The 26,255-nt window shown below is 34.3% G+C and overlaps 1 protein-coding gene across 10 annotated transcripts in view; it reads left to right on the top strand.

Annotated features, from left to right (window-relative positions):
* The window catches only part of KTN1 (kinectin 1), a 109,496-nt gene that overhangs the window by 65,457 nt on the left and 17,784 nt on the right, over positions 1-26,255 (top strand). For 6 of the 10 annotated variants that reach the window (XM_061156983.1, XM_061156988.1, XM_061156984.1 and 3 more), the window contains 16 exons: positions 4,682-4,716; positions 5,136-5,226; positions 6,172-6,240; positions 6,846-6,883; positions 7,553-7,643; positions 7,793-7,861; positions 9,099-9,136; positions 9,696-9,786; positions 9,864-9,932; positions 10,409-10,446; positions 12,209-12,299; positions 14,811-14,879; positions 15,885-15,922; positions 17,422-17,512; positions 19,520-19,606; positions 23,101-23,190. In XM_061156983.1, the coding sequence (XP_061012966.1) occupies positions 4,682-4,716; positions 5,136-5,226; positions 6,172-6,240; positions 6,846-6,883; positions 7,553-7,643; positions 7,793-7,861; positions 9,099-9,136; positions 9,696-9,786; positions 9,864-9,932; positions 10,409-10,446; positions 12,209-12,299; positions 14,811-14,879; positions 15,885-15,922; positions 17,422-17,512; positions 19,520-19,606; positions 23,101-23,190 (1,095 nt within the window). The remainder of the gene's footprint in view (positions 1-4,681; positions 4,717-5,135; positions 5,227-6,171; positions 6,241-6,845; positions 6,884-7,552; positions 7,644-7,792; positions 7,862-9,098; positions 9,137-9,695; positions 9,787-9,863; positions 9,933-10,408; positions 10,447-12,208; positions 12,300-14,810; positions 14,880-15,884; positions 15,923-17,421; positions 17,513-19,519; positions 19,607-23,100; positions 23,191-26,255) is intronic. The other 4 variants (XM_061156992.1, XM_061156989.1, XM_061156991.1 and 1 more) reach the window with 1 other exon arrangement.

Genomic DNA, 26,255 nt, shown 5'->3' with positions numbered 1-26,255 from the left:
TGATATTGAATATAGTTCCCTGTGCTATACAATAGGATTTGTTTGTCTAATCTTCCTATTGGGTCAGGCTTCCATCTATAAAGCTTCAGTGTTCAATATTTTTAGATATTCTGTTAACATAACACTGAGCATGAGATGGATTTTTTTTTTTTTTTTAATGAAGAAGAGCTTTATGAAGAACAGTCCAAAGAAGAGAATTCCATAGCCACATTTTAAAATTTATCTAAAAGAACTATTTGATAAGAGGGGAAACTCTTTTTTTTTTTTTTTTTTTATTGGTTGGAGGCTAATTACTTCACAACATTTCAGTGGGTTTTGTCATACATTGACATGAATCAGCCATGGAGTTACATGTACTCCCCATCCCGATCTCCCCTCCCACCTCCCTCTCTACCCGATTCCTCTGGGTCTTCCCAGTGCACAAGGCCCAAGCACTTGTCTCATGCATCCAACCTGGGCTGGTGATCTGTTTCACTATAAATAATATACATGCTGTTCTTTTGAAACATCCCACCCTCACCTTCTCCCACAGAGTTCAAAAGTCTGTTCTGTACTTCTGTGTCTCTTTTTCTGTTTTGCGTATAGGGTTATCATTACCATCTTTCTAAATTCCATATATATGTGTTAGTATGCTGTAATGTTCTTTATCTTTTGGGAAACTCATTTTTTAAGATTTGTTCTTTGACTAATTTTTAGAATTTTTTTTCTTGTTCTGAAAACTCTTTAATTAAAAAAAAAAATAGTCTAGAAAGCATATGTAATGTTCAAAATCCTCTAAGCTAGGCTTCAACAGTATGTGAACCTAGAACTTCCAGATGTTCAAGCTGGATTTAGAAAAGGCAGAGGAACCAGAAATCAAATTGCCAGCATCCGTTGGATCATAGAAAAAGCAAGAGAATTCCATAAGAACATCCAATTTTGCTCCATTGACTATGCCAAAGCCTTTGACTGTGTGGATCACAACAAACTGTGGAAAATTCTTCAAGAGATAGGAATACCAGACCACCTTACCTGCCTCCTGTGAAACCTGTATTCAGGTCAAGAAGCAATAGTTAGAACCAGATATGGAACAATGGACTGGTTCAAAATTGGGAAAGGAGTACATCAAGGATTTATATTGTCACCTTGCTTATTTAACGTATTTCCTTGGAAGGAAAGTTATGACCAACCTAGACAGCATATTAAAAAGCAGAGACATTACTTTGCTGACAAAGGTTCGTATAGTCAAAGCTACGGTTTTTCCAGTAGTCGTGTATGAAAGTGAGAGTTGGACCGTAAAGAAGGCTGAGCGCCAAAGAATTGATGCTTTTGAACTGTGGTATTGGAGAAGACTCTTGAGAGTCCGTTGAACAGCAAGGAGATCCAATCAGACAGTCCTAAAGGAAATCAGTCCTGAATATTCATTGGAAGGACTGATGCTGAAGCTGAACCTCCAATATTTTGGCCACCTGATGGGAAGAACTGATTCATTGGAAAAGACCCTGATGCTGGGAAAGATTGAAGGCAGGAGAATGGGACGACAGAGGATGAGATGGTTGGATGGCATCAGCACTTGATAGGTATGAGTTTGTGCAAGCTCTGGGAGATGGTGAAGGACAGGGACGCCTGGTGTGCTGCAGTCCATGGGGTCACAGAGAGTCGAACGCGACTGAGCTCTGAACAATAAAAAAGCAAATGACTGTGATGCTGTATTTTTGGTTGTCATTATGACTTCTGTCTTATCTTGGCAGACCAGAGCCAGCTGTTTGGTTTTTCCCTCTGGTCATTTTTATTGTCAATGCTAGTGAAAGAAGAGATAAAAGATTAGCGTAATTTTAATTTCTTTTATTTCCACCCTTCTTTAACCCCTTCCTGCCCAGCAGTCAGAATTCCAAGTGACAGTTGAGAGATGAGCAGTTTAGTTATAAAAAAATTTCAGTCCCTTTGCCCCATGGATTTTTATCCTGGAGGAAAAGGTTGAGCTTATTGAAGCAGAAACCAACAATGGTACCAAGTTGTTGTTTCTTTAGGTGTAGGAAGCAGAAAGATAAATACCAGGTAAGTTACCTGCTTATATACTAAAGAAGAAAAGCCTTCATTTGGATGTAATCCTGTGAATAGATCACACAAACAAATCAGTCACTAAGATCTCATTTATTCAGAATAAAACAAAACTTTTTTTGGGTGGGGAATGTCCTGAGCTGTCTTTTTTTTTTTTGAGCATCATCCAATATTCATTGGAAGGACTGATGCTGAAGCTGAAGCTCCAGTATTTTGGCCACCTGATGAGAAGAACTGACTCATTGGAAAAGACCCTGATGATGGGAAAGATTGAAGGCAGGAGGAGAATGGGACGACAGAGGATGAGATGGTTGGAACAGAGGAACAGCATGACTTTTTATTTTTATTATGATACTTTTGTCAGATTCAGTGGAGCTTGGTAGTCCATGGTGTCACAAAGACTCAGACATGAGTGAGCAACTAACACATACACACACAACAAGATTATTAAGTAAAGATGGTAGAAGTAGAATATTTTTTTCTCTTTTGCCCTGCAGCCTTGTTGTATTTTATTGCAGAAAATTTCATTGCTGTGTAAGATGTAGTTTTGAAGATCATCCAGGGAGGAGAAAATGGGGTTGGATTAGATTAATAATATATAAAGTTAAAATACTGGATACTAAATTGGGTCAATTTAATACAATTGAATATTCATTGAGCAATTGACGAAGAATACTTTAACTGTAACCTTGTTAAAGGATATTCAGTCCACTGAATTTTTACTGAGAGTATGCTAGGTATTGTGCTACAATGCTAAGGCTATAGAGATGAATAAGACTTGATTCCTGCCTTTGAGAATATGGGTGGAGATAGATGTATACATAGAAAATTGTGATGAATAAGATTCTTCTTTTTTTCTGAAAATTCTTAAAATGTGGATAGATTTATATGAAGAGAGAATTCTATCTGAAGGAGAATAAGGATGAAGAGGCACCACAGAGAGGGGATTTTGAAAAAAGCAAAGTATATGCTGAGCAGCTAAGGGGAAATCCAGGCTAAGGGAATACAGTATTAAAAGCTATGGCAGTGTGGAAAATTTGCATATTCAGGGCATATTATGGAGGTGTAAGAAGAGACAAGCTTGCTAGGGCCTAATCATGAAGGCTGTGTAAGGACCATGAGTTTGATCTATTTATGTGGCTGTGCTGCTGAAAGATGTTGAAAGAATGAATAAGCATTTTGTCTGGTATTTTAGATGAATCATAATGGTATCCATGAGGTGTTTGAATTTATGTGGTAGTGAAGTATGCAGTACTAAAGGTGTAATACAACTGATTGATTAAGCTGCATATAACTAAGACTTAATAGTATCTTTTTAAAATTGAGTTACAGTTGACATTAATTTCAGATGTATAACATAATAATTTGACATTTGTGTTACTGTTAAATGATCACAGTAAGTCTAGTTAACATCTGTCATCATGCATGGTCACAAATTTTATATTGTTTTTATGTGAGATGAGATTCATGAAAAATAAAGATGGACAAAAGTCATCTTGATGAAAGGTTTATAAACTTATTGCATGATTTATTTTTCAGTTTATAATCATGATTTAATATATTTTTGACATCTCTCTCCTTTCTAGTGGTAGGAAAGTTTTTTTTCCCATTGAGAAGTTCTCCTGTACCCCTCACAATATAATCCTTGTGAACTAGAGGCAGGGTATTATGATACTTGAGATGTGTAAAGCTGGAGACCTAACCTAAGGTATTAAAGAAAACAGAGTTAATTTTTAGAAATATTTAGTAAATGGAATCTTAGGATTAGGATGTGGTAATGGAAAAATTAATAGTATTTGTGAAAAAATGGTTGTAATGATGGTTTTAGTAAAATGGGAAAAAATTACAAAACTAGTAGAATTAGGAGAAAGCAGGTAGGAAACAGAATGGGTGGAAGAGAATGTTGAAGGAGAGAGACCCTGAACCTGTTCTGTCAGGCTGCTTAGCTGCCTGAAGGCTTAAGCCTTCCAAGGGGGTGCCCTGCTTCTGGACACATAGTAAATTATAACATTGAGGAATTTGTGTCTATTGGGGGAATACTAGAAGATGGGTCAAAGATGGGGATCAGCTCACATGTCACATGTCACATGTTACAAGGAGAATATGTGCTTGTGTTTCTTCTGCACTTTACAGTCAATTTTAAAACATTCTGTATATTGACTTAGGTGGTGGTTATGTGAAATGTGCATGTTAAAAATTCATTGAATTGAACACAGGTTTTGTACACTTGCCTTATACCTTAGTTGAAAAACAAATGAAAAAGAGCAAAGCCTCTTTCTTGGCCTACAAGACCTTAGAGCCTTGGAATTTTAGATTTGAAGAATTACTGTAAAAGGCAAATTCTCTTTTTATCCTTAAGATTTTCTTTAATGGTAATTAAAAACTTACTCACAAGGGTAAGTTTGGGCATTTCCAGCCCATTTTATACTTCATCTTTGTCTTTCGTGTAGCTTCGTCTCTTGTGTTTTCTGAATGAAAAAATTCTTTAACTGTTAGCAGTCTTTAAATATGGATCATCTTCCTAAATTTTGGATCTATTTAATAGTAAACAATTTTCATAGAATTTTATTTCTAAAGTAGTTTTATTTCATGCAAACTTGGTAAAAGTATCTTTTTTTTTTTTTTGGTGATTTTGTTTTAGCCTAATAAAGATGTTTTGGAACAAATGGAAAGATGGTAAGAGCTTAAAATTATTTTTGATATTTTAATGACTCATTTCTACCAAGTCTGAGATAACAGAATGATTAACTATATTAATGTAAATTCTTAAAATTTTCTTTATACATCATAAAGGGAAGAGAGTGAAGTACTGTTGATTGCTTTGGCATTACATTAGGTTTGTGAGAGTCATGTATGGCCATGATTTACTTGTTTAAGCTAGCATGTAAGCATGTATTACTTGAATACATTTTATTTATTGGTAAAGAGAAAGAACCCTTGGACCAGGATTGAAGGTCATCAGAAACCTTTTTAGAATTGAAAGTTTATAAAGAATGATGGGCATAAGAGTTAATCCATGTCAAATATTTATTTAGAAATCATGTCATTTTCCTTGAAATGTAGTTCATACATGTGTTTTCAATTTATTATTTCAGTATTCAAGAGAAAGATGAGAAGTTGAAGACTGTAGAAGAATTACTCGAAACTGGACTTATTCAGGTGGCCACGAAAGAGGAAGAGCTGAATGTAAAGCATATTGTATATTTGTTTTACCTGTGATTATTCAGTGACATGAAGAGTTTTTGCTGTAACGTGTAATATTTTTCCCATAGCTTTTAGTTACCCACATTTTATGAATTTATATGATGTTCTTTTTTCATTAAATTTAAGATTTTATTATAAATAGAAAAATGTGTGCTTGACTGTAGCATTTACTGTCTTAATGAGGTAGATACTGTTGTTATGGTTTGTAGTGCTTTCCCATCTCCACCCATGCCCGAATTATAACCAAACAGTAACTAGTTATAATAGTAACTAGTAGAGTTGATAAGTTCATGAAGTAGTGTTAGAGAGCAGAGAAATGAGAAAATGAAGTTCCATTTTATGGTTATCAGTAGCCTTGCCTGAGCGTGTGCTAGGTTGCTTCAGTCGTGTCCGACTCTTTGCGACCGCATGGACTGGAAGCCCACCAGGCTCTTCTGTCCTTGGGATTCTCCAGGCAAGAATACTGGAGTGGGTTGCCATGTCCTCCTCCAGGGGATCTTCCTCACCCAGGGATCGAACCCACATCTCTTAGGTCTCCTGCATTGGCAGGTGGGTTCTTTACCTCTAGCACCACTTGGGATGCCCCATCGTTAGCCTTAAGTAACTTAATTTGAATAGGATTGCTGGAAGAAATAGGGTAAACAGTGTATTTGATTTTAAGGCGAGAAGTGACATGACAAGTGGTATACTTTGTGGGTTTCAGGTTGTGGAAACATAAGTAGAAATACTTGAGAGGATAATCAAATTAAAACTCTATTTGGCTGGCTCTGGAAGTTATAGAATTGTAGACATGTAGAGCAACTGAGATTTCTGGGCCTTCAGAAAGGAAAAGAAGCAGCTAGAGAAAAATGAGAAGCTACTATATTTTGAAGCTAGTTGTTTTTTCAGAAAATTAAAGTATGTTGTACTTATGTGTCTTTGAAAAAGGCAATAAGAACAGAAAATTCATCTTTGACAAAAGAAGTTCAAGATTTAAAGGCCAAGCAAAATGATCAGGTAATATATTAAGTGGATCCTGTAACTGTTCTCTTTTAAACATTGGGCATACCTGTTATCAAATACAGTAGCAAATCTTGTTTGTTCCTCCCTTCTCCAACATAGCATTTGTCATTTGTAGTTTTAATCTGTGATTGATTGGTGACTTGATTGTGAGTAATAGGAGCTGCAGTTTAGTAAACGCTGACTTTATGGCAGACACTGGATAGAGTACTCTAGATAGCATGTCCTTGCTCATTACTATAATGATAGATGGTTTTGAATATATGTATGTAAAGTAAAAATTCTAAATAATAGTATAAGAGGTTACCTATCTTCTCCTTATATGGTTAGGATCATTGAGTTAATAATTTTAATATTTATACATTTATTTTTCTTTTGACCTATACTTACCATAAGTAGCTTTAAAGCTCCTTACTTTCAAAGTGCTTTTCATTTTCATAATTCTGACATTTAAAAAAATCTGGAAAGAATTAATTCCCATGTTTATTTTTCACAGATTTTGGTATAGTAGAAAATTTAATTTAAAAAATAACATATTTTTCTATTTATGACCCATTTATGTTTTGAGCATATTACTAAGTAGGATACCCTCCTATTTCTAGGTTTCCTTTGCATCTCTAGTTGAAGAGCTTAAGAAAGTGTAAGTAATGACATTATTAAGCTGGTCTTTTTCTTTTGCTCCATTTTCTTCCTGCTCATAAGTCTTACTTTATTGTGCAATTGAGGTGGCTAGGATTTTTTCATTGTTGGAATAAGGCAACTTAGCTGTGCTTTCCCAGTGCAATTTGTGATTGTTAAAAATCAATTTCCATGATGGACTCCCATTTATGAACTTAGAGTATCGAATTGTTAATTTTGTTTAAGCAGTAAGAACTATTAATGAACAGGTTATATTGAATAGAGGTCAGTTTTTATATGTGTTGTTTTCTTGACGTGTCTGTAAGGTTTAATGCTATAATTGCATATAAGTTCTGCTATAGCTTTCAGAGCTCTCTAGAAGCCTATATTGTTGAGAGGAACTTAGTTCTCCCCCGTATTCTTTGGAATACAAATCTTACATTCCCTTTGCTCTTTTGAAGCTTGTCACCAGCTTCTTGTGTGAATAGACTTCAACCATCTAGTAGTTACTGCTTAATTCTTGTTTAGGAAGAACTCTTAAGTGTTTTTTCCTGGCTGCAAGTTGCTCTTTTACTTAAAACGGGGAGAATTGATTTGGTGAACTTGTTCATGATTTGGTGCTGTTTTTATATCTTAGTGGTGGGTCTTGATGATTTCTCTCCACGTTTAACACTGCATTTCCTTATCTAAGGATCCATGAAAAAGACGGAAAGATCAAGTCTGTGGAAGAGCTTTTGGAAGCTGAACTTCTCAAAGTTGCTAATAAGGAGAAAACTATTCAGGTATTCAGAGAGATAAAACCTATGTTTTGTTTTTTTGTTTATCAACTTTAGTGAATACCATTTAATTTCATGTGTTTGTCTGTACATTGCATTTTATGTCAATTTCTATGTTTCCATTGTCCAATCTTGTCTGTTTTGTCATTGTCAAGGATTTGAAACAGGAAATAGAGGCTCTAAAAGAAGAAATAGGAAATATCCAGCTTGAAAAGGCTCAACAGGTAAAAATCCCAGAGCCATAGCATGACAGATTTATTAGTGTATATGTATTTATGAACTATTTGGTTTTTTTCTTGTTACTCAGAAAAATACTTTTTAGTAGTGTGTTGTAAGTATGTTGGGTTTTGTGCTTATTATTTTTGCCTGATTTGAGAAAATGTTCTTAATATTTGAATCAACATACCTTTTAATTGTTAAAGTTCTTTTTCTGGGAATTTTTCTGTAGTATTGTTTATTTTAGCTTGCCAACTTAACAAAACACTCTGGTAAACTTATTTTTTAAAATGCATGTTCCAAAATATTTTTAATATATGTATTACTCAACCTTTGCCTATAGAATAAAGTACAGATTTCATAGGGGTATTTCAGAGGAAGATGTGGTTACTGGAAATAAATGTGTGGTTTTGGTGAATTTAATCTGATAAGGTTTCATTGAAAGAAATATTGAGATTGCATGGAAGAGATGATTCATACATTCATCCAACAGATTAATTTAGAAATGTTTATTCAGTTCCTCCTACTTATCAAAGTATTATTTGTTGGAGATAATGTGTTGAATGAAGTAAAGTATGAGGAAATGATTAAACTCCTAGCAGAGATTGAGAATTCAGAAAGTCCCCTCCTGAGGAGCTGATACTTAAGCCGAGATCTGAAGGGATTGTGAGAAGACAGTGGGGAATAAAAAATCCTATTGTATTGTGGGGAATAAAAAATCCTATTGTATTGTGTATGATAAAAAGAGGAGATTAAAGGAGAGTATAAAGAATACTCCAGTATTATTATCTGGGGAATCCCCATGGACAGGGGCCTGGTGGGCTACAATACATGGGGTTGCAAAGAGTTGGACATGGCTAGAGACTAAGCACACATATAAAGTACTGTTGAGTAGTTGGCCTTGAAGACTGGGAGGGAAAAGTGCTCTGACCTTGTAGGGAGGTATGTGGACAGTTAATATTCTAATTTTCACAATTTTAGGTTTTAGAAGTATCACTTTCCTTAGACTTACCATTCGTAACTGTATTCCTTGTCTCTTCTCCCCCATCCCCCTTTTTAAAATTTTTTACTCTTACTGTCATCAGAGGCAGGAGAGGGTGAAATCAAGTCATCTCATTTTGACATGAATAATTCAACCAGGATCTTTGTGATTTGAAATGTACATATTTTAAGGTTTATCATAAAGCCTAGTAAAATAAACTGAAAGAAAATGAGTTACTGTTTTTCTGCTTCTTTGCATTTCAGTTATCTATCACTTCTCAAGTTCAGGAACTTCAGAACTTGTAAGTATCATCTTCCTCACTTCGCTTTAATATTTCTTTTCCACAAGTTAAATATAAAATTATAATGAAAATCCTAACTCCTTTTTATTTGATTTCAAGTAATATTTTAAAGAATATCAAATTATATCTTAAAGGCCTCAAGGTCTTAAATTTTTCATTAGACGTTAATCTACAGGTTTACCGATGGGAGTGGGGACACAGTGGAAGTCTTATTTTTCTGGTTTGTAATCTAAACATGACCTTAAACTGATATGTTACTCTTTATTCATTTTAATAGTCACTGTGAAACTGGTTATATATTTCATACCCAAACTAGTTGTAATAAGCTAAATTTGCCGGTATTGACTTAAACAGTGTGTTAATGGGTGGGAATAGAGCTGCTTCTCAGTTTGATGTCTTATATGCCTTTATACATAAAATATTTATTTTTTAGCTTATTTAATCAATTTGGGTTATGAGTGTAATCTGAAATATACTTTTCCAGTCTCCAGTACTTTTACTTTGTTGAGTCTTGAGTCATGTAACATTTGCATTGATAGTTCTGTTAACTTACTCTTAGATTAAGAGGGAAGGAGGAGCAGATGAATAGCATGAAGACTGCTTTAGAAGAGAAGGAGAAAGACCTCGACGACAGAGGGAGACGGCTACAGGTGAGAAGGTAAAAACGAAAGGTAACACGCTTTTTTATGTTTCAATATCAGTTTTATTCAGACTTATTCTTTTTCAGGATCTTCAGGAAGAAAACGAATCTTTAAAAACTCATGTTCAGGAATTTGCGCAGCATAAGTTTCAAGAGGTATAGTATAAACAGATTGCCAGCATATTTTATAAAAAGCGAGGAATCTCTATTTTACTGTACTAGAAAATAAAGAAGTTAATATATTCTCCTGAGTTTGTTTTTGCCATAAAAATTACTGTGGTATCATAGTTTTATTGTTGTTGATAAAATAAAATTAACTTTTATTCCTGTCAAATCTGTTACTGTCTCTTTTGTCAACCTGAGTCTAAAAGCATTTCCTCTCCTTACTTTTTCAGATGGACTCTCATTCTCACCTTTAAGTGTCTGTTGTTTAATTGGTGTATTAATCTGTAATCCTTTAACAAGCAGATATTAAAAATTAAAGAAAATTCATTCTTTGTTCTATGAATGGCTCAATCTTAAATCTACCACAGATAATTGTGTTTTTATTTTATTGGTGACTGTTTCTATAATATGTTATAGAACCTGATCTTTTTGACATTAGAATTAAAAATGTGAAATCTGTTTCTTAGGCTTGTTCTGCATCACAATTTGAAGAACTTCAGATTGTGTAAGTATACTTTTAGTCAGCATTTTAAAGAAGAAATTTTCAATATTTTCTTGAATGTCCTTGAATATTATGATGAGTTTCTTCTAAGTCTTTAACTTTCTTGTTAAGTAGGAATTATAATCCAAGGGTAAATAAATCTCTATTTGGTGTAATAAAACAGAGACCTATCAAGTGCTTTCAGATACCTGAAGACTGTCCTTTCCAAACTCTTCAAATGCATTCTCTAAAGTACTCTTTTCTGTTAATATGGACTGGTTTTAAGTTCTCTCTCTCTCTCATTTTGAATGAAGTATGTAATTATTGTAAAGAGAGGTTAAATTTATTTAAAATTAAAATCATTTTTATTACTTGAAAGATGAATATCTCTGAATTAACCAGAAGATAATCTTAGCCATAATCTTGATAGTGAATATGGACTCTTTCTATAAAAGTAACTTGCTCTTTGGGGAAAGTAGTATCTTTTGTCATGTCAGTCATATTGTGCCAAATAGTAAAAATATTCAATCTAATGAGCATGGGCTTCCCAGGTGGCGCTAGTGGTAAAGAAACCCACCTGCCAAGGCAGGAGACAAGAAGAGATGTGGATTCGATCTCTGGGTCAGGTAGATCCCCTGGAGGAGGAAACAGGAACCTACCCCAGTATTGCCTGGAGAATCTTACGGACAGAGGAGCCTGGCAGGCTACAGTCCATAGGGTCGCAAAGAGTCGGACATGACTGAAGTGACTTAGCATGCACCTATCATACATGCAATGAGCATAGGAAGTATTATTCTGTTCATCTTAGAAAATTTTTATCCTGTGAAGTCTGTTCTCTTAAATTGGTCTAAGTGGTAAAAAGTATATCTGGACTTAATCTTTTTGGCCTTCTATTAATTACTTTTAAGAGATTTTTGCTTAGATATGATCTTTTCATTCTTTATTGTTGTTTAAGAAGTGGCTCTTTGAAGCTGTTATCTTTAAAGAAGTAAAACATTGAAGATATTTGTTAAGTCATTATCTTCATGGAGAAAAAGGGGATGTCTCTATTTGTGGCACTAGTGTTGCTCATTTGTACAACTGTTTATCTTGTGGGCTTCTGTAACTGTCAAGGTGCTTTTGTATCATTTGCAAATAGAAAGCTGAGAGACATGTTTGAGGCCTGTTGTTAGTGGTCTGGTGGTGGTGGTTTAGTCGCTATGTCGTGTCCGACTCTTGAGACCTCTTGGACTGTAGCCTGCCAGGCTCCTCTGTCCACGGAGATTCTCCAGGCAAGAATACTGGAGTGGATTGCCATTTCCTTCTCCAGGGGATTTTCCCAACCTAGGAATCGAACCCAGATCTTCTCATTGCAGGCAGATTCCTTACCGACTGAGCTACAAGGGAAGCCCTCTTAGTGGTATATAGATCATTAAAGTATGATTTTAGATTTGTTTCTACCTCACATTAAAAAATTAATGCAATATTTGGGGGAGCACTTTTAGGTTTACAGAGAAAATTGAGAGAGCAGTACAGAGAATTTCTGTATACCCTCCCCTCTCATTTCTTATTTACATCTTATATTAGTGTGGTAATTTGTTACAATTCATGAGTGGAGTCAGTATATTGTTTTGACTGTCCATAGTATCCATTAGGGTTCCGTTTTGTGTTGTACATTCTGTAGGTTTTTGACTAATGTATGATGTATCTATCATTATAGAATCACAAAAGAAAAAGTTTATTGTCCTAAAATTCTATGCTCCTCCAATTCACCTAACTAAATATAACATCTTTGTAAAAATTCTAGGTTGAAAGAAAAGGAAAATGAAATGAAGAGATTAGAAACTATGCTAAAAGAGAGGGAGAGTGATCTTTCCAACAAAACAAAGCTGTTACAGGTAAATATGTTTACTTAAAATTATCATGTGAGTTAATGAGTTATCATGTACTGTCTTTGCATGTTTGAAAACAATTTTAACTACTAAAGAAGAAGATAGAATACAAAATGACATTCCCTCCCACCCAGATCCTGGGTCTCATTCCTCAGATAACTACTATCACTTGTTTATATATCTTTTGAGTAAGTGCCCATGCATAAAATGTGTGTGTGTTTAAATATACTGTATTTTTAATTATACACACTTTTGTATTTTGCTCCTCTGCTCACCCAATTAATAATCTTTCTGAGATATTTCCACATAAGCACATTTTTATCTTAATGTTTAATGATGTTGTTAAATTTTTTGTATGATTGTATTACTATTTATACCGCCAGTCTTAGTTTATGAATACCTAGATTAGAGTTGTGTTTCCTGTTAAAACAATTATATGGTGAGTATCCTTAACACACACACCTTCTGTACTTACAGTACCATGCTAAGTTGCTTCAGTTGTGTCTGACTCTTTGCTACCCTTGGGACTGTAGCCCACCAAGGCTCCTGTGTCCCTGGGATCTCCCAGGCAAGAACACTAGAGTGAATTGCCATTTCCTTCTCCAGGTGGTCTCCCTGACCCAGGGATTGAACCCGTGTCTCTTAGGCCTCCTGCATTGGCAGGCTGGTTCTTACACAGTACTGTATCTGTATTTAAAATTCCTGTAAGTGAACTTTTGGGTGAAAGTTTTATGCAGAGGGTTTTTTCCCTTCTTGAAAGTGATAGTTAAAATAGAAAATATTATCACGTCAGCTTCATGTAGTTAGTATTGAAAGTCCTTATAGAGCTTTGTTTTGAAGTGATAGATTTTAGATGCCTGCATTGTCTCATGCATGTATGTGAAAGTTGGACCAGAAAGAAGGCTGAGTGTCGAAGAAGTAATGCTTTCGAACTGTGGTGCTGGAGAAGATTCTTGAGAGTCCCTTGTACTGCAAGGAGATCCAACCAGTCAATCCTAAAGGAAGTCAGTTCTGAATATTCATTTGAAGGACTGATGCTGAAGCTCCAATAGTTAGGCCACCTGATGTGAAGAGCTGACACATTGGAAAAGACCCTGATGCTGCAAAAGATTGAAGGCAGGAGGAGAAGGGGATGACAGAGGATGAGATGGTTGAATGGCGTCACTAATTCAATGGACATGAGTTTGAACAAACTCGGAGATCGTGAAGGACAGGGAGGCCCGGCGTGCTGCAGTCCACGGGTTGCAAAGAGTCGGACACGACTGAGCGGCTGAATAGCAACAACATTGTCTCACATACTTGTTTTCACATTTTCTGCTCCAAGGGTTGGTTCTGACACATTCCCTTTTGTTCCCTAGTAGATTCATTTAAAATTTTGTCAGATAATGCTAAATTGCCCTCCCAAGTGTTTTTACTAATTTACACTCTGTGATAGACTGAATTACAACTCAACAACTAAATTACAGTCAGTTGAACAACTGAACTACAACAACTAAATTACATTCTCCAACAGAGAGCCATTCATTTTCATCCTCATCAATACTGATGAAGATGAAAGATTTGATATTCTGTTTGGAAGACGGTTAGATTATTTTAATTTGCATTTGCTAGTGAGAGAAGTAGGGCTCCCCAGGTGGGCTCATTGGTAAAGAATCCTCCTGCCAGTGCAGGAGCTGTCGGCTCAATCCCTGGAGAAGGAAATGGCTACCCACTCCAGTATTCTTGCCTGGGGAATCCCATGGACAGAGAGCCTGGTAGGCTACAGTCCATAGGGTTGCAAAAGAGTTGGCTATGGATGCTACCAGTGACTTAGTGACTAAACAAGAGTGAGAGAAGTTAAGCACTCCTCATTTGTATATGAGTATTTGTAAATGAGTTTCCTAATTTCCTCCTCTTGGTTGACTTTTTTTTTTAACTAATTTAGTAAGATCCTTTTTACATAATAAGAGAAATTAGCCTTCTGTCATATGTGTGGCAATTTAAGTTTTTCTTTTGACTTCCTTTGTCCCTACTGATTTGAGGTATCACCCTGTAGTAAATTCCTACAGGTGTTTGGGTTTGTTTCTGGATTTCTTCCATTGAGACATACTCACTCCCCAGATATACAGAATAATTTAATTATTCCAATTTTATGCATGTGTGTGTGCTAAGTTGCCTCAGTAGCATCTGACTCTTTGTGACCCTATGGACTGTAGCCCGCCAGGCTCCTCTGTCCATGGGATTCTCCAGGCAAGAATACTAGAGTGGGTTGCCATGTCCTTGGGCCTCCAAGGGATCTTCCCCACCCAGGGATCAAACCTGCTTCTCATATGCCTCCTGCATTGGCAGGCAGGCTCTTTACCACTCTTGCCACCTGGGAAGCCCTATTCTAATTTTATAAAGTGTTTTAATATAGGGCTTATTATACCGTTTGAAAATCTTTATTATTTTAGAATTTCTCTGGCTTGTATGATATGTTTTAAAGTTTATATTGAAAATAAAAATTTCTGTATTCATGTTTAATTTTTGTTTAAATAGGAAGTACAAGATGAAAACAAGTTGTTTAAGTCCCAAATTGAGGAGCTTAAGCAACAAAACTACCAACAGGTAGGTTCTGTTAGATGCTTTGCCTTTTATTTATGTGGTAAAAATTTTATGACTCATGATGTTTGCCTTTTCATTGTTTTGTTTATTTATAACTGTTTATCAAATTTCCTAAAATATAAAGCAGTTATGTCATAGCCAAGATATGATAATCTATAGTTTATAAAGTATCCACAATATTACTATATATATATTCCAGCTCTGTTTTGTATCTGTGTGTCTATGTTTTCAGATCCTTTAGAATGCTTTCCTTAGCAAGTCAGATAAAATCCTTTAGAGGTCAGTTTAAAACTGTGTGTATGCCTTAATTCTTCCCCTTTTCTCAGAACATCTACAATTGGAGAGAAACTAAGAAATGTGTAATATATAAGTAATAATTTACCACTATTCAAAATACTTTTTCAAAGTATAATTCTGCTTGGTAAAAATATGATGTGTATGTTTTTTTAATTGTTGCCAAAATAGTCTTTAAATTAATTTATCGTATGTATGTATATGGATAAACTGGAAACTATTTTGAAGGACAAAAGAATTAGCGTCCTTGTCAACAAGAAGTTTATAGTAGTTTAGTTTGGGAGATTATAGTCATCAAGCTTAAATACTGTATATGAAGGGCTATATACATAATATATAAATATTATGTAAAAGTTTTTACATGTAAATTACCTAACCTTTCCTTCATTAATGGTTTTTGGAAACTTAACATAGTCAAATATGAATTGTGCATTATGAAAATTTAAATTAACTCAATGCTTTGCACCTGATAGGAAACTGATATATATTTAAGTGAAAAGTTTTAAGACTATAGTGACAATGAAGGTTTGATTTAACACTCAATACATTTTATAAATGTGTACATGTTTTTATTAAAATTACTTTTTGATGGCATATCAATTATGCTATAGTTTTACCTTTGGTGTTGCCTTAATTTATGTCTGAGAAGAGTTTTAGTTATTTGCAGTCTTCTGGAAAGCTTTGTTTTAAAGTAACATTGAACTCTTTTAATAGGCATCTTCTTTTCCCCCTCATGAAGAACTGTTAAAAGGGTAAGTAATAATCTTTATTCACAATTTGAAAAGTGGTAAATTTTTATTACTAAATAGTTCTCAGATAAGCAATTTAATGTAATTGCAAATGCTCCCCTACTTTTTACAGTTCTATTTGGATTTCTTGGATAGTAGATCAAAGAGCTTAGCTATGCCTTTGGCTGAGCTAATGTACCTTTTATGGTATTAAATATTTGGGTTTCTTTGAACATTTTGTTGAGCGTGATACTGGTTTTTCAGGCATTCAGAAAATATCTAATCACATATAGCTATACTTTGAAGCCTTTACTAATTTACCTTAAATTATCTCACTTATTCTACTGATACCATTATGGAATTGAACCATGCAAACTTTGGTTTAGCTTCTGCATTAAAAAAGCAAATCTTGTAATCTCTATGGTTGCTTCTTTTAAGGAGTTTTTTTGTTTTTGTTTTTTTTAACTGAAACATTTTTATTGTGGGTCTGTATTTTTCTCTAAGAGGCTGTATTTAAGGTCATTTCAGATAAGTTGGTATGCTTCAGCATGTTAAATGTCAGCCACATTAAGTATATTCAGTGAAATATCTATATGTTCTTCTATCTTGACTTGTTTACAAAGTTGGTGGTTTACAAAGTTACTAGTTTAGAATTATTTACTGTTAAATTGGGTCTTAAGATTGACTATGTAAAGCAAGGGTCAGCAAACAAACTTCTTTTTAATAAATGGCCTGATAGTGAATATTTTAGGCTTTGTGGGCCACATAGTTTCATACTCTTTTTTTCCTTTATTCCCCACAATTCTTTAAAAACATAAAATCAGCTCTTGGCTTGAGGTTCATACAAAACCAGACTGTGGGTCTTGCCTAGAACTCTAGTTTGCGAACCCCTTATATAGAGCCTTATTTTTAGGGAAGAGGTATTTGTAATTTAATTTTCTACCCTAGCTACTTCTCAGCTATAACAGAATCAAAGTATAAATCTTTGCCATTTCTTTCTGCGTTTCTGGGAAGTAACTAAGTCATTTGACAGAACCAAAATAAGATGACTCCTAAGACTGTTAAGTGAAATGAGAACACCTACCTTACGTTAATGTCATACTTTTATTGTGGGTTAGCCACTGAAAGTCATAATGATTTCATTACCTTCTGAAAAAAAAATGAAGGGAGTGCACCTACATCACTTTTTACTCTTGTGAAAATAGTTACTTCACTGCCCTAGTTAAAAATAGAAGTAACTACAAGTATAGCAGTTCATGTATTCATGAACTGTTTCTTAGGGGATGATTTCTTTTTAGCATAAATGTCAACATATCATACTATAAAGTTTTATTTATTTCTGAAAATAAGAATTCATTCTGAAAATAAATTTTCTGTGGTAACTGTAGTTAAGCCTAAAGAGTTTGCCTAGGTTACTGTGTTTTTCAAAGCATCACCTACTTGCTGTTTTTATTTTGTAGTAACTAATATTATGTTCACTGTTTACCTAAAATACTGTTATATAAATCCATTTTCTGGTTTAGAATTTCAGAAAGAGATAAGGAAATAACTGATCTCCAGAATGAGTTACATTCTTTGAAGGATGCTGTTGAACACCAGAGGAAGAAAAATAATGTAAGCAAGTCTTTACCAGAATAAAGCTTATTATTATTTCACTGAAATCCATGGATTAGAATTCTTTTAATCTACTTTTACTTTAAATTTCTTAATCTTTGTAGGAAAGTACTGTTTTGTGTGTAGGTTTTTTGAGAAGATAATTGGGGAAATCACTTTATTAGAGAGTAGATTTTTTTTTAATGAATAAGTGAAAAGTCCATTTTGTACACATCTGAATATTTAAATATTCAAGTTAGAATTATTATAGCTTCAGCTTAAAAAGAAACCTATAGTTTACTTTCTGTTGAACCTTTACTGGAAAATTATTCTTTCAGCTCATTATCTTAAAGGCTTTTCTTTTTTTGACTGGGCTAGCCTTTTTGTAAACTATAAAAGTAATGCCAGAATTCAAACTTAGTGTTTTCAATAATTATATGTCTTTTGAAGTCTCTGGCACTTCCTTTTTAAACTGAGAGGCGTTTTCAAATTTTGGTGATTAAGCATGTTAGAGCCCTCACAATCTGAATACATTTAGGTTAGAATGGATGGGATAGTGCCCTGAGAAATATTGACAAATAGTAAATTTAGATAAGTTTCTTAAAGTCTCTCTGATCAGAAGACGACAGCTTTAAGTAGAATACAAGCATTCTTGCTAGATGAAAAATTTTTGCACACAAAAATTTCATTGTTAAGACTTGAGCAAAGTTAGAAATGTTATTGAAATCTAAGCTGGTATTTTCTAATGAAATTTGATTTTTCAAAGTTTGCATTAATTTGTTAATTTAACAAGTTGACATGTTTCTGCTCCCCTGAGTTTGTCAAAATTAGGTATGTGAATTGCCCTTTGTGTGTTTGTAACGTTACTAATAGCATTGCTTGGCCAGAAAACCAGAGATGAATTTGCCAGTATTACTGTTAACATCCTAGCTGTGTTTTATGATTGGAATTGTAAGATAAGGATGGCACAGTAATGCCAGTTTAACGCAGCAGCAGCAGCAGTGCTGGAGGCATTGCAGAGTGTGAAAAGAGCCGGGACACTGGAGGCCAGCAGATCGTAACGTCAGTCCATTCTAGTTCTGCCTCCTCATTTGCTTTGTACACGTGGTCATGTTTATTAACTTACCTGAGCTGTGGTTTTGCCATCTATAGAATGGGTATATGTACCTCTTCTGGTTGTTATGAGGATTAATGAAAATTTATGTGAAGTGCCAGGTTACAGTGTTGGACACACAAGTAAGCATTCAATACATAGTGGTTATTGGCTTTTTAGTTTTTGTTTTTAATCTTTTTAGATTTCTAAATCTGAAGAAAGACTGAAATATAGCAGATTGTCCTTATTAATATTTGCTAATGAAATGCTGTTAAAATAGATCTTTCAGAGCGCAGCTTCTTTCTCTTACAAAAGAATGGGTTTTATAGCTTTCTAGCCTCCCTGTTTGCCTTCATCAAGTAGCTTGTGCAATTCCTGTCAGGTGGTTTTTTGGTATGCACATTTAACCATGCCAGGAAAGATAGAGAAATACAGTGAATTCCTATGTCATTCCCAGGTAGACTTGAAATGTGTTAAATCAATAAAACATATTTAGAGGAAAAATTGTTATGCTGCAGTGGAAAGTCCCATGAATGATATGGGTCCTGTTTAAAAGTCATAGTTAAAGCCTTTATAATACTTGTGTATTTGTTCTGTCCTTAATCCTTTGATATTCGATGTACCTGAAATTATATTTGTAATCTTGGTTTCTGTGCTTACTTTTGAATGCTTTCTTCTTTGTCTTGTGTGCATAGTAATTACTTTAAAGCTGGCGTATTTGGTGTGTATACTAAAACATGGGAAGTGGGCATCTTTATTTTCTCATTCAAACTTCTAAACATTGCTTTTTATTTTTTTGCTAATATACATATTTTCCCATTGAAATAATTTTGCCGTAACCAGCATTTAAATGCAGTGCAAAATACTGATGAAGCAAAAAGCAAAAATATTTCAATAATGGATAAACTGAAATCATTTTTTCTAAAAATGATTAGGACCTTCGGGAGAAAAACTGGGAAGCAATGGAAGCATTGGCATCAACTGAAAAATTGCTGCAGGACAAAGTGAACAAGACTTCCAAGGTTGTAATGCTAACTCCTAGAAACAATCCACCGAACAGAGAAAATCTGCAGCTTGTCTTAAAATCTGACTAAAGCATTTAATTTTACTGCAATTTAAATATAAAATCTCCTTATCATCCATATTTATCACCTCTGTCATCTCTGCTTTTTTCATCTACTCCTTGAAGCTTTAATTTTGGGCATGCTGTTTTGTTGTGATTACCTGATTTTTTGAGCTTTGGTGATTACTGCTTTAAGCTTAAGAGTCTCAGGAGACCTGTGCTACCCATGTAAGCTCTTGTCAGACAGAGTGTACCTCTTGGGTTGGTTAAGAGAACTTGGTGCAAACTAAGCCAAAAAAAGTCTAGTCTCATTAACAAACACACACCCAGATTCTCTGAGGCATACCAAGATGACTCAGACAAGGTGGAAAACGATGAAAGTCTTCAGAAGTACAAGGAAGGCATCGATTTTGGGTGTGTTATTGGGCATGGTCCCTTAGAAGAGATGAAATTAAACTAGGTTTTTAAGCGGCTGGACGGTAATGATGCATGTATGTTCAGTATACAGTATTAGTATAAGGGATAATTCTCTCAACTGGAGTATATAAAGTACTCCTGAAACGTATATCCTCCCTCTGTCTTACAGATAATTAAGAATTCTTCCTGAGTTCAAGTTGTTCCATGGATTTAAAGATTTGTAATCAATTAGAATTGAGAAGTTGAATTTAAAGATTGAGAGAAATAAATGGGGCGGTTTCAAGAATTTTGAAAATTCCTACCAAGAATAAACTTGGAACAGAATTGTTGAGTTTTTGTTATGGGTTAAAGTTCATTCTGTTATTCAATTCACCATTCTAGAAGTATCAATATTTTGTGTGCTAAGGTAATGCGTTGAATTTTAAATGTAAGTCTTTATGGCATTTGAAGGACTTTTTTAAAAAAAAGCAGAGTAGAATTGTAATAAAAATTTTAACCAAATATATGTTTGTAGTTATATTTCCTTTAGTGTGATGGATATGTGTTTAGTTACATACTTACTCATCAGACCCTAATTTTCACTAAAACCTTGATTTGAGACAGCTAGCAAATATTGGGACCAGAGAAATCTAGACCAGAGAATAGAAAAATCTAGGCCAGCTTGGACATTATTGTTTCATTGTCAGTGGCTGCAGTCAGCTCTGTCAGCAGTAGGGGCTCTGTATAGTTTCTGATTGTTTCTATAACTTTGGTTTTCACTGTTAAGAGCTCCGATTTAGCTTTTATTTTGCTAATGAGGCTGGTTATCTTTGTAGATAAACTCCTAATATCATGCTATTCCTACAAGAAGTTATATACCACTTGGCATTCTTGCATGTTATGATTCCAAAAGAAAACTAGAATTTGTTTCACCATGTGTTTGGTGATGAATAGAAGAATTTATCTATGTTTCAAACCTCATCACCAAATGCATGATGGCCTTTTGCATGGCTAATGATCTATAGAGCATAGACTTTATACTCTTTCTCTGTTTTAATGTGTATATTTAGACAGCCCTGAGATAGCATAGGTATAAAGTGATACTGATTAACCTATAGACTACAAGTTGTACTATAAGGAGTAAATATGTTCTTGAGGAGCCACTGTAAATGACAGGTTCACATGAAAGACATTTCACACATATTACACTTAGATAAAAATAGTAAGGAAATTGTAATAGTAAGGAAATAATGATAATGATGCAATTTTCAGTTATATCTTTTCCAGATTTTAAGGTGGAATGGAAATTGCTATTCACAACCAAACTACTATGTCAAATGAAAACTTTTTACTTAACTTGTTGGTTTACCTTTGTTCTTGTTAGTTACAAATTAGACATCTATTTCCTTTAGTTAGATTATTCTTCCCTTGGGGAATTTTCAAAAAATTTTCTGTCTCACAGTCTCTCTTCCTAACTGATTTTCTTTAGAGGTTGCACCACTGCTTCTATGCTTCGTTGCTCAGTCATGTCTGACTCTGTGACTCCATGGACTGTAGCCCGCCACTCCTCTGTCCATGGGATTTTTCAGGCAAGAATACTGGAGTGGGTTGCCATTTCCTTCTCCAGAACATCTTCCAGACCTAGGGATCAAACCCCTGTCTCCTGTGTTTCTTGCACTGCAGATGGATTCTTTATCTGCTGAGCTATCAGGGAAGCCCACCACTTCTATGGTCAGATGATAAAAATGAGCTCTTGATTGTTTCTGAATTAGCTGTTAATCACTTTCCTTAAATGAATGTACCTTATTTTATGCAGTTAGATGGGTATATTTCTGAAAAATAGTGGGCTTTATTGAGTTATGGAAAATATTCCATTAAAACTCATTGAATTGTTGAAAATACTCTATTAAATATTCCATTTTTAAAATCCTGCCACTAATCTGAGTAAAGTAACAGCATTTTATATGTACAGAATATGATTAATCTCTAGCTTCTTATTGCGTAACTTTAGATTTTTTATACCATTTTATACCATTCTTAAAATGAAGTGTGTGCATCTTAAATCTGTAATAGATCTTAAATCTGTAATGGATTTGAAAGGTCAGTTTAAATAATGGGGGAAAGATCGGCTTGAGATCTTGCTAGCTTGCTTGCCTTCTTGTCACCTGTTGAACTTCACCAGTGTTTTGAGATGATTTTCTTGGCTTTGTTTAGATGTGTATTTTTATAGATGTCTTTTTTTAATCTTGTAGAGATAATTTGAATATTAGATATCTATTTTTTGTGTGATCAAATCATTATCCTAATTTTGACAAACTGTGGCTTTGAATTAATCATTGATACCCATTAGACTTGGATTTGAAATCACCAAATCTAGACATGCATTTGTAATACTTATCTTTAAATTTACAGCCGACAGAGTCCATTCATTTGTGTCAGAATTAGTTTTCTTGATGTATGGCATTGGTGAAGTAGTATACCATCAATTTTCCCTCTTTCTCTTTACTCCTTTTTTCATATGTACACTTGTCAAATTTTGGTGGTTCTTTTTTCCCCCTTTGTTTAGCATAAATAGCTTCATATGACCTTGAAACTGGAAGTATCAAAGTTGCCATTTTGATCCCATGGTATTATCATCCATCAGAGATGTATTTTTTGGAAAGAGACTTGCCAGCCTCAGTTATGTCACCCAGATGCATACTTTTTGCATGTAGCTTGTTTTAGCTGTAGGAAGTGTTTTTTGTTTTGGTTTCGTTTTTGAATTGTTCCTGGAGGGTTATCAATTGATGGCAAGGACACTGTTCATATTGTCAGATATTGCCTCAGCTTGATTAGTGTAAGACATTATTTGTCACTTAGGATGCCTTTGAGATTTTGCAGATTTTTTTCTTATGTAAGCATTTTGATATTTCAGAATGGGAAATTTGAACATTTGTCATTAAGAAGAATTTTAAAAATACCATTGCCTTTTCTTCCTTTAAGCTTAAAAGACTGTAGCTTTTTTATTTTTCAATTCTATAATCTTCTGAGTTTGATTTGGTGCTTCCTCTGCTTTAGGAAAGACAACAACACGTGGAAGCTGTTGAGTTAGAAGCTAAAGAAGTTCTCAAAAAATTATTTCCAAAGGTGTCTGTCCCTTCTAATTTGGTAAGATTAATTTATTATTTTTTAAAACATAACATCTTTATCATTATTTAAGGAAGTTGTGAATAAGTAGCATTTGCACTCTGCATTTGGTTTTAAAGGTGTGCTTATCAGTCTTTCTCATTTTTAACCTAGGGTGTCTTGAGTAGTTAAAATCAGGTAACTTGGTTCAAAATCATTTATGTTGTTTCATTTGCTACTTTATTGTAATCTATAAAGTTTATATATAAGACATTATTTAGGTTATAAACACCATAAATGGGAAAGAAATATTTCTTCGTAAGTCAATGGTGGTTGAAAGTGAAAATGTTAGTCACTCAGTTGTGTCCTACTCTTTGCAACCGCCATGGAGTGCAGCCCACCAGGCTCCTCTGTCCATGGAATTCTCCAGACAAGGGTATTGGAGTGGGTAGACATTTCTGTCTCTAGGGGATCTTCCTGACTCAGGGATCAAACCCTGGTCTCCTGCATTGCAGGCAGATTCTTTACTGTCTGAACCACCAGGGAAGACCCAATAGTGGTTAATAAATCAGTAATATTCTTAATGACTTTATTAAAAATAGAACTTAATTTTAGGAACACTTTATTTTAAAAAGTATTTAATACTAAGAACCAGACTCTCTTTATTTCAAAACTTAAGATTTTGGTCATCTGTTAACTTTTTAAGCAAAAGTCTTAAAGATGATTTGGAATAACTTGTTTTATTTGAGATTGTATGTGTTTTAAATGGGAGAGAAAAGTTTTCTTGATTCAGAGAATATAATGAATATTTGAGGGCAGAGAAGGAGAACCAATAAGTGTGCATATAGTTTTCTAAAATGATACTATAGGTCTTTTTTCCTTTTAATTGAAAATTATACATACAGTCAGAAGTAGAGAGAATAGCATGATGAACCTGATGTACCTAGTATCTCACCTTAACAATTACCTATACGACATGCATTGATACTGACAGACTTGTTTTACCGCTAACCCTGTACTTCCTAAGTTATTTTGGAGGAAGTCAAACATCAGAGCATTTCATCAGTAAATATTTCTAAATAATAAGGATTCCTTAAAAAAAATACTATTATTCTATTTTTAAAAAATTTCTTATACATCTAGTCAATACTTGAATTTCTTCAGTTGTGATACAACGTATTTTAATGAAGTAATAACAACTTATTGTTTGTTTTAGTCAGGATTCAAATAAAGTCAACATGTGATTGATTTAAGATGTCTTTTAGATACTTTTTATTCTACGAGTTCCCTTTTGTCAGCATACCTTCTGGCCCACCTTTTTTTTTTAATGTAGTGGTTTCAAGTTCATTTTCCCAGTCTGGTTTTAGCTGACTGCATCCCTGTAATGTCAGTATGTTCCTCTGTCCTTTTTGTATCTCGTGAATTGGTAATCAGTGGAGGCTTGATTAGATTCAGACTCAGCACTTCAGGGGTAGGACAGGGTGGAGGCAAGACTATTTCATGAGCAGTGTTGTGCATTTCCATTAGAAGGGCCATAAAGCTCAGTGATAAAGTATCTGCCTGCCAGTGCAGGAGATGTGGGTTCGATCCCTGGGTTGGGAAGATCCCCTGGAGAAGCAAGTGGCAACCCACTCCAGTATTCTTGCCTGGAAAATTCCATTGACAGAGGAGTCTATTGATCATGGGGTCGCAAAAGGTTGAACATGGACATTACTTAGCAACTAATCAGCAACAATGTTTGCCTGTGCTTCTTTGGCCCATTGGAGCTTATTTAATCTGGCTGCCAAATCTTTTTGACAGGGCACTGCTAATCTTTGGTAGTTTCTTTGCTTAGTGATGTGATAAGATGTTCCTGAATTTATCATATACATTTCCTGCCCCAAATTTTGAATTAGGATATTTCTCCAAGGAGAGGGCTTTGGTTGCCAGTTGTGATATAAGTAAACTTAATGACCAGTTCTCTGTGCAGTCTGAGTTTAACTGCTTGCTCTCTTAGGCTTTATCTATGTATATTCTATGTCTAACTTGCAGAAGAAGCAAAAATGCTTCTGTTTTCATTGTAACTGTTAAGGATATATTCAGGTTTGATCACTTAATAGATAATTGGTTGAATTGATGAAATACCTTGTTCTGGGCAATATGGATAAATTGTCAGTTCTAGTGCTGTTTTTACAGTAAACATAGGAGGAGTTGTTCTTCCTATATTTCATATTTTTTTACTTTGTAGCCATAAGTTGTTTTTATTTCTGTATTCCTATTTTATATTTCATTAATGGAATAATGAAATTGGGAGATTTGTTTGATAGTATTTTATGAGCCAGAAGAGTTCATGATTTCTCTTCTTTAAAGATTGTATAAGATCACCAGAATTAAAAATTCTGTTTAATGTAACAAATTATTTCTTAACAGCTATATTACCCACCTACAACCACCAAACCTTTTTTACACTATAAATATTTATGAATCACTGTAAGATATGGATGATTATATTTGGCTTCTATTCATCCACTTGATAAAAGTTGAATACTTCTGCATGTAGTCTATATTTAAGAAATATATTAAGTTTTCTGTGAGCTACTTAGAGTCTAGTATTTGAGTTTTTAGAGATATGATGGTTAATAGACTATTTACCTTAAGATAAAGCAATAATGATTAAATTTAATATTAAATTAATATAGTCAGTAGATAAAAAAGGGCTTTTATACATGAAGTAATTTTTATAAACTGTTTTCTATTGCTTTTTCGCAAGAAAATCAGCAGAGATGAGATCTAAACTATATGACCGAGATTGAAGGGAAGTTTATATACTTGAAGCATCTAAACAATTTTTCAGCTGAATTTAATTTATATAGAATCCTAGTATTTGAAGCTAAGTGGGATTTTAATAGTATGTTTTCATCATCAATCAAATTTATGATTGTGCTCAGTCGTGTCTGACTCTTTGCGACCTCATAGACTGTAGCCCATCAGGCTCCTCTGTCCATGGAATTTTTCAGGCAAGAATACTGGATTGGTTTGCCAGTTCCTCCTCCAGCCCAGGGTTTGAACCCATATCTCCTGCATCTCTTGCATTACAGGAGGATTCCTTACCACTGAGCCACAGGGGA

The sequence above is a fragment of the Dama dama genome, chromosome 12 (assembly GCF_033118175.1).
Source record: "Dama dama isolate Ldn47 chromosome 12, ASM3311817v1, whole genome shotgun sequence".
NCBI lineage: Eukaryota > Metazoa > Chordata > Mammalia > Artiodactyla > Cervidae > Dama > Dama dama.
The sequence above is the reverse complement of the archived record's forward strand: the minus strand, read 5'-3'. Positions and strand labels throughout refer to the sequence as shown.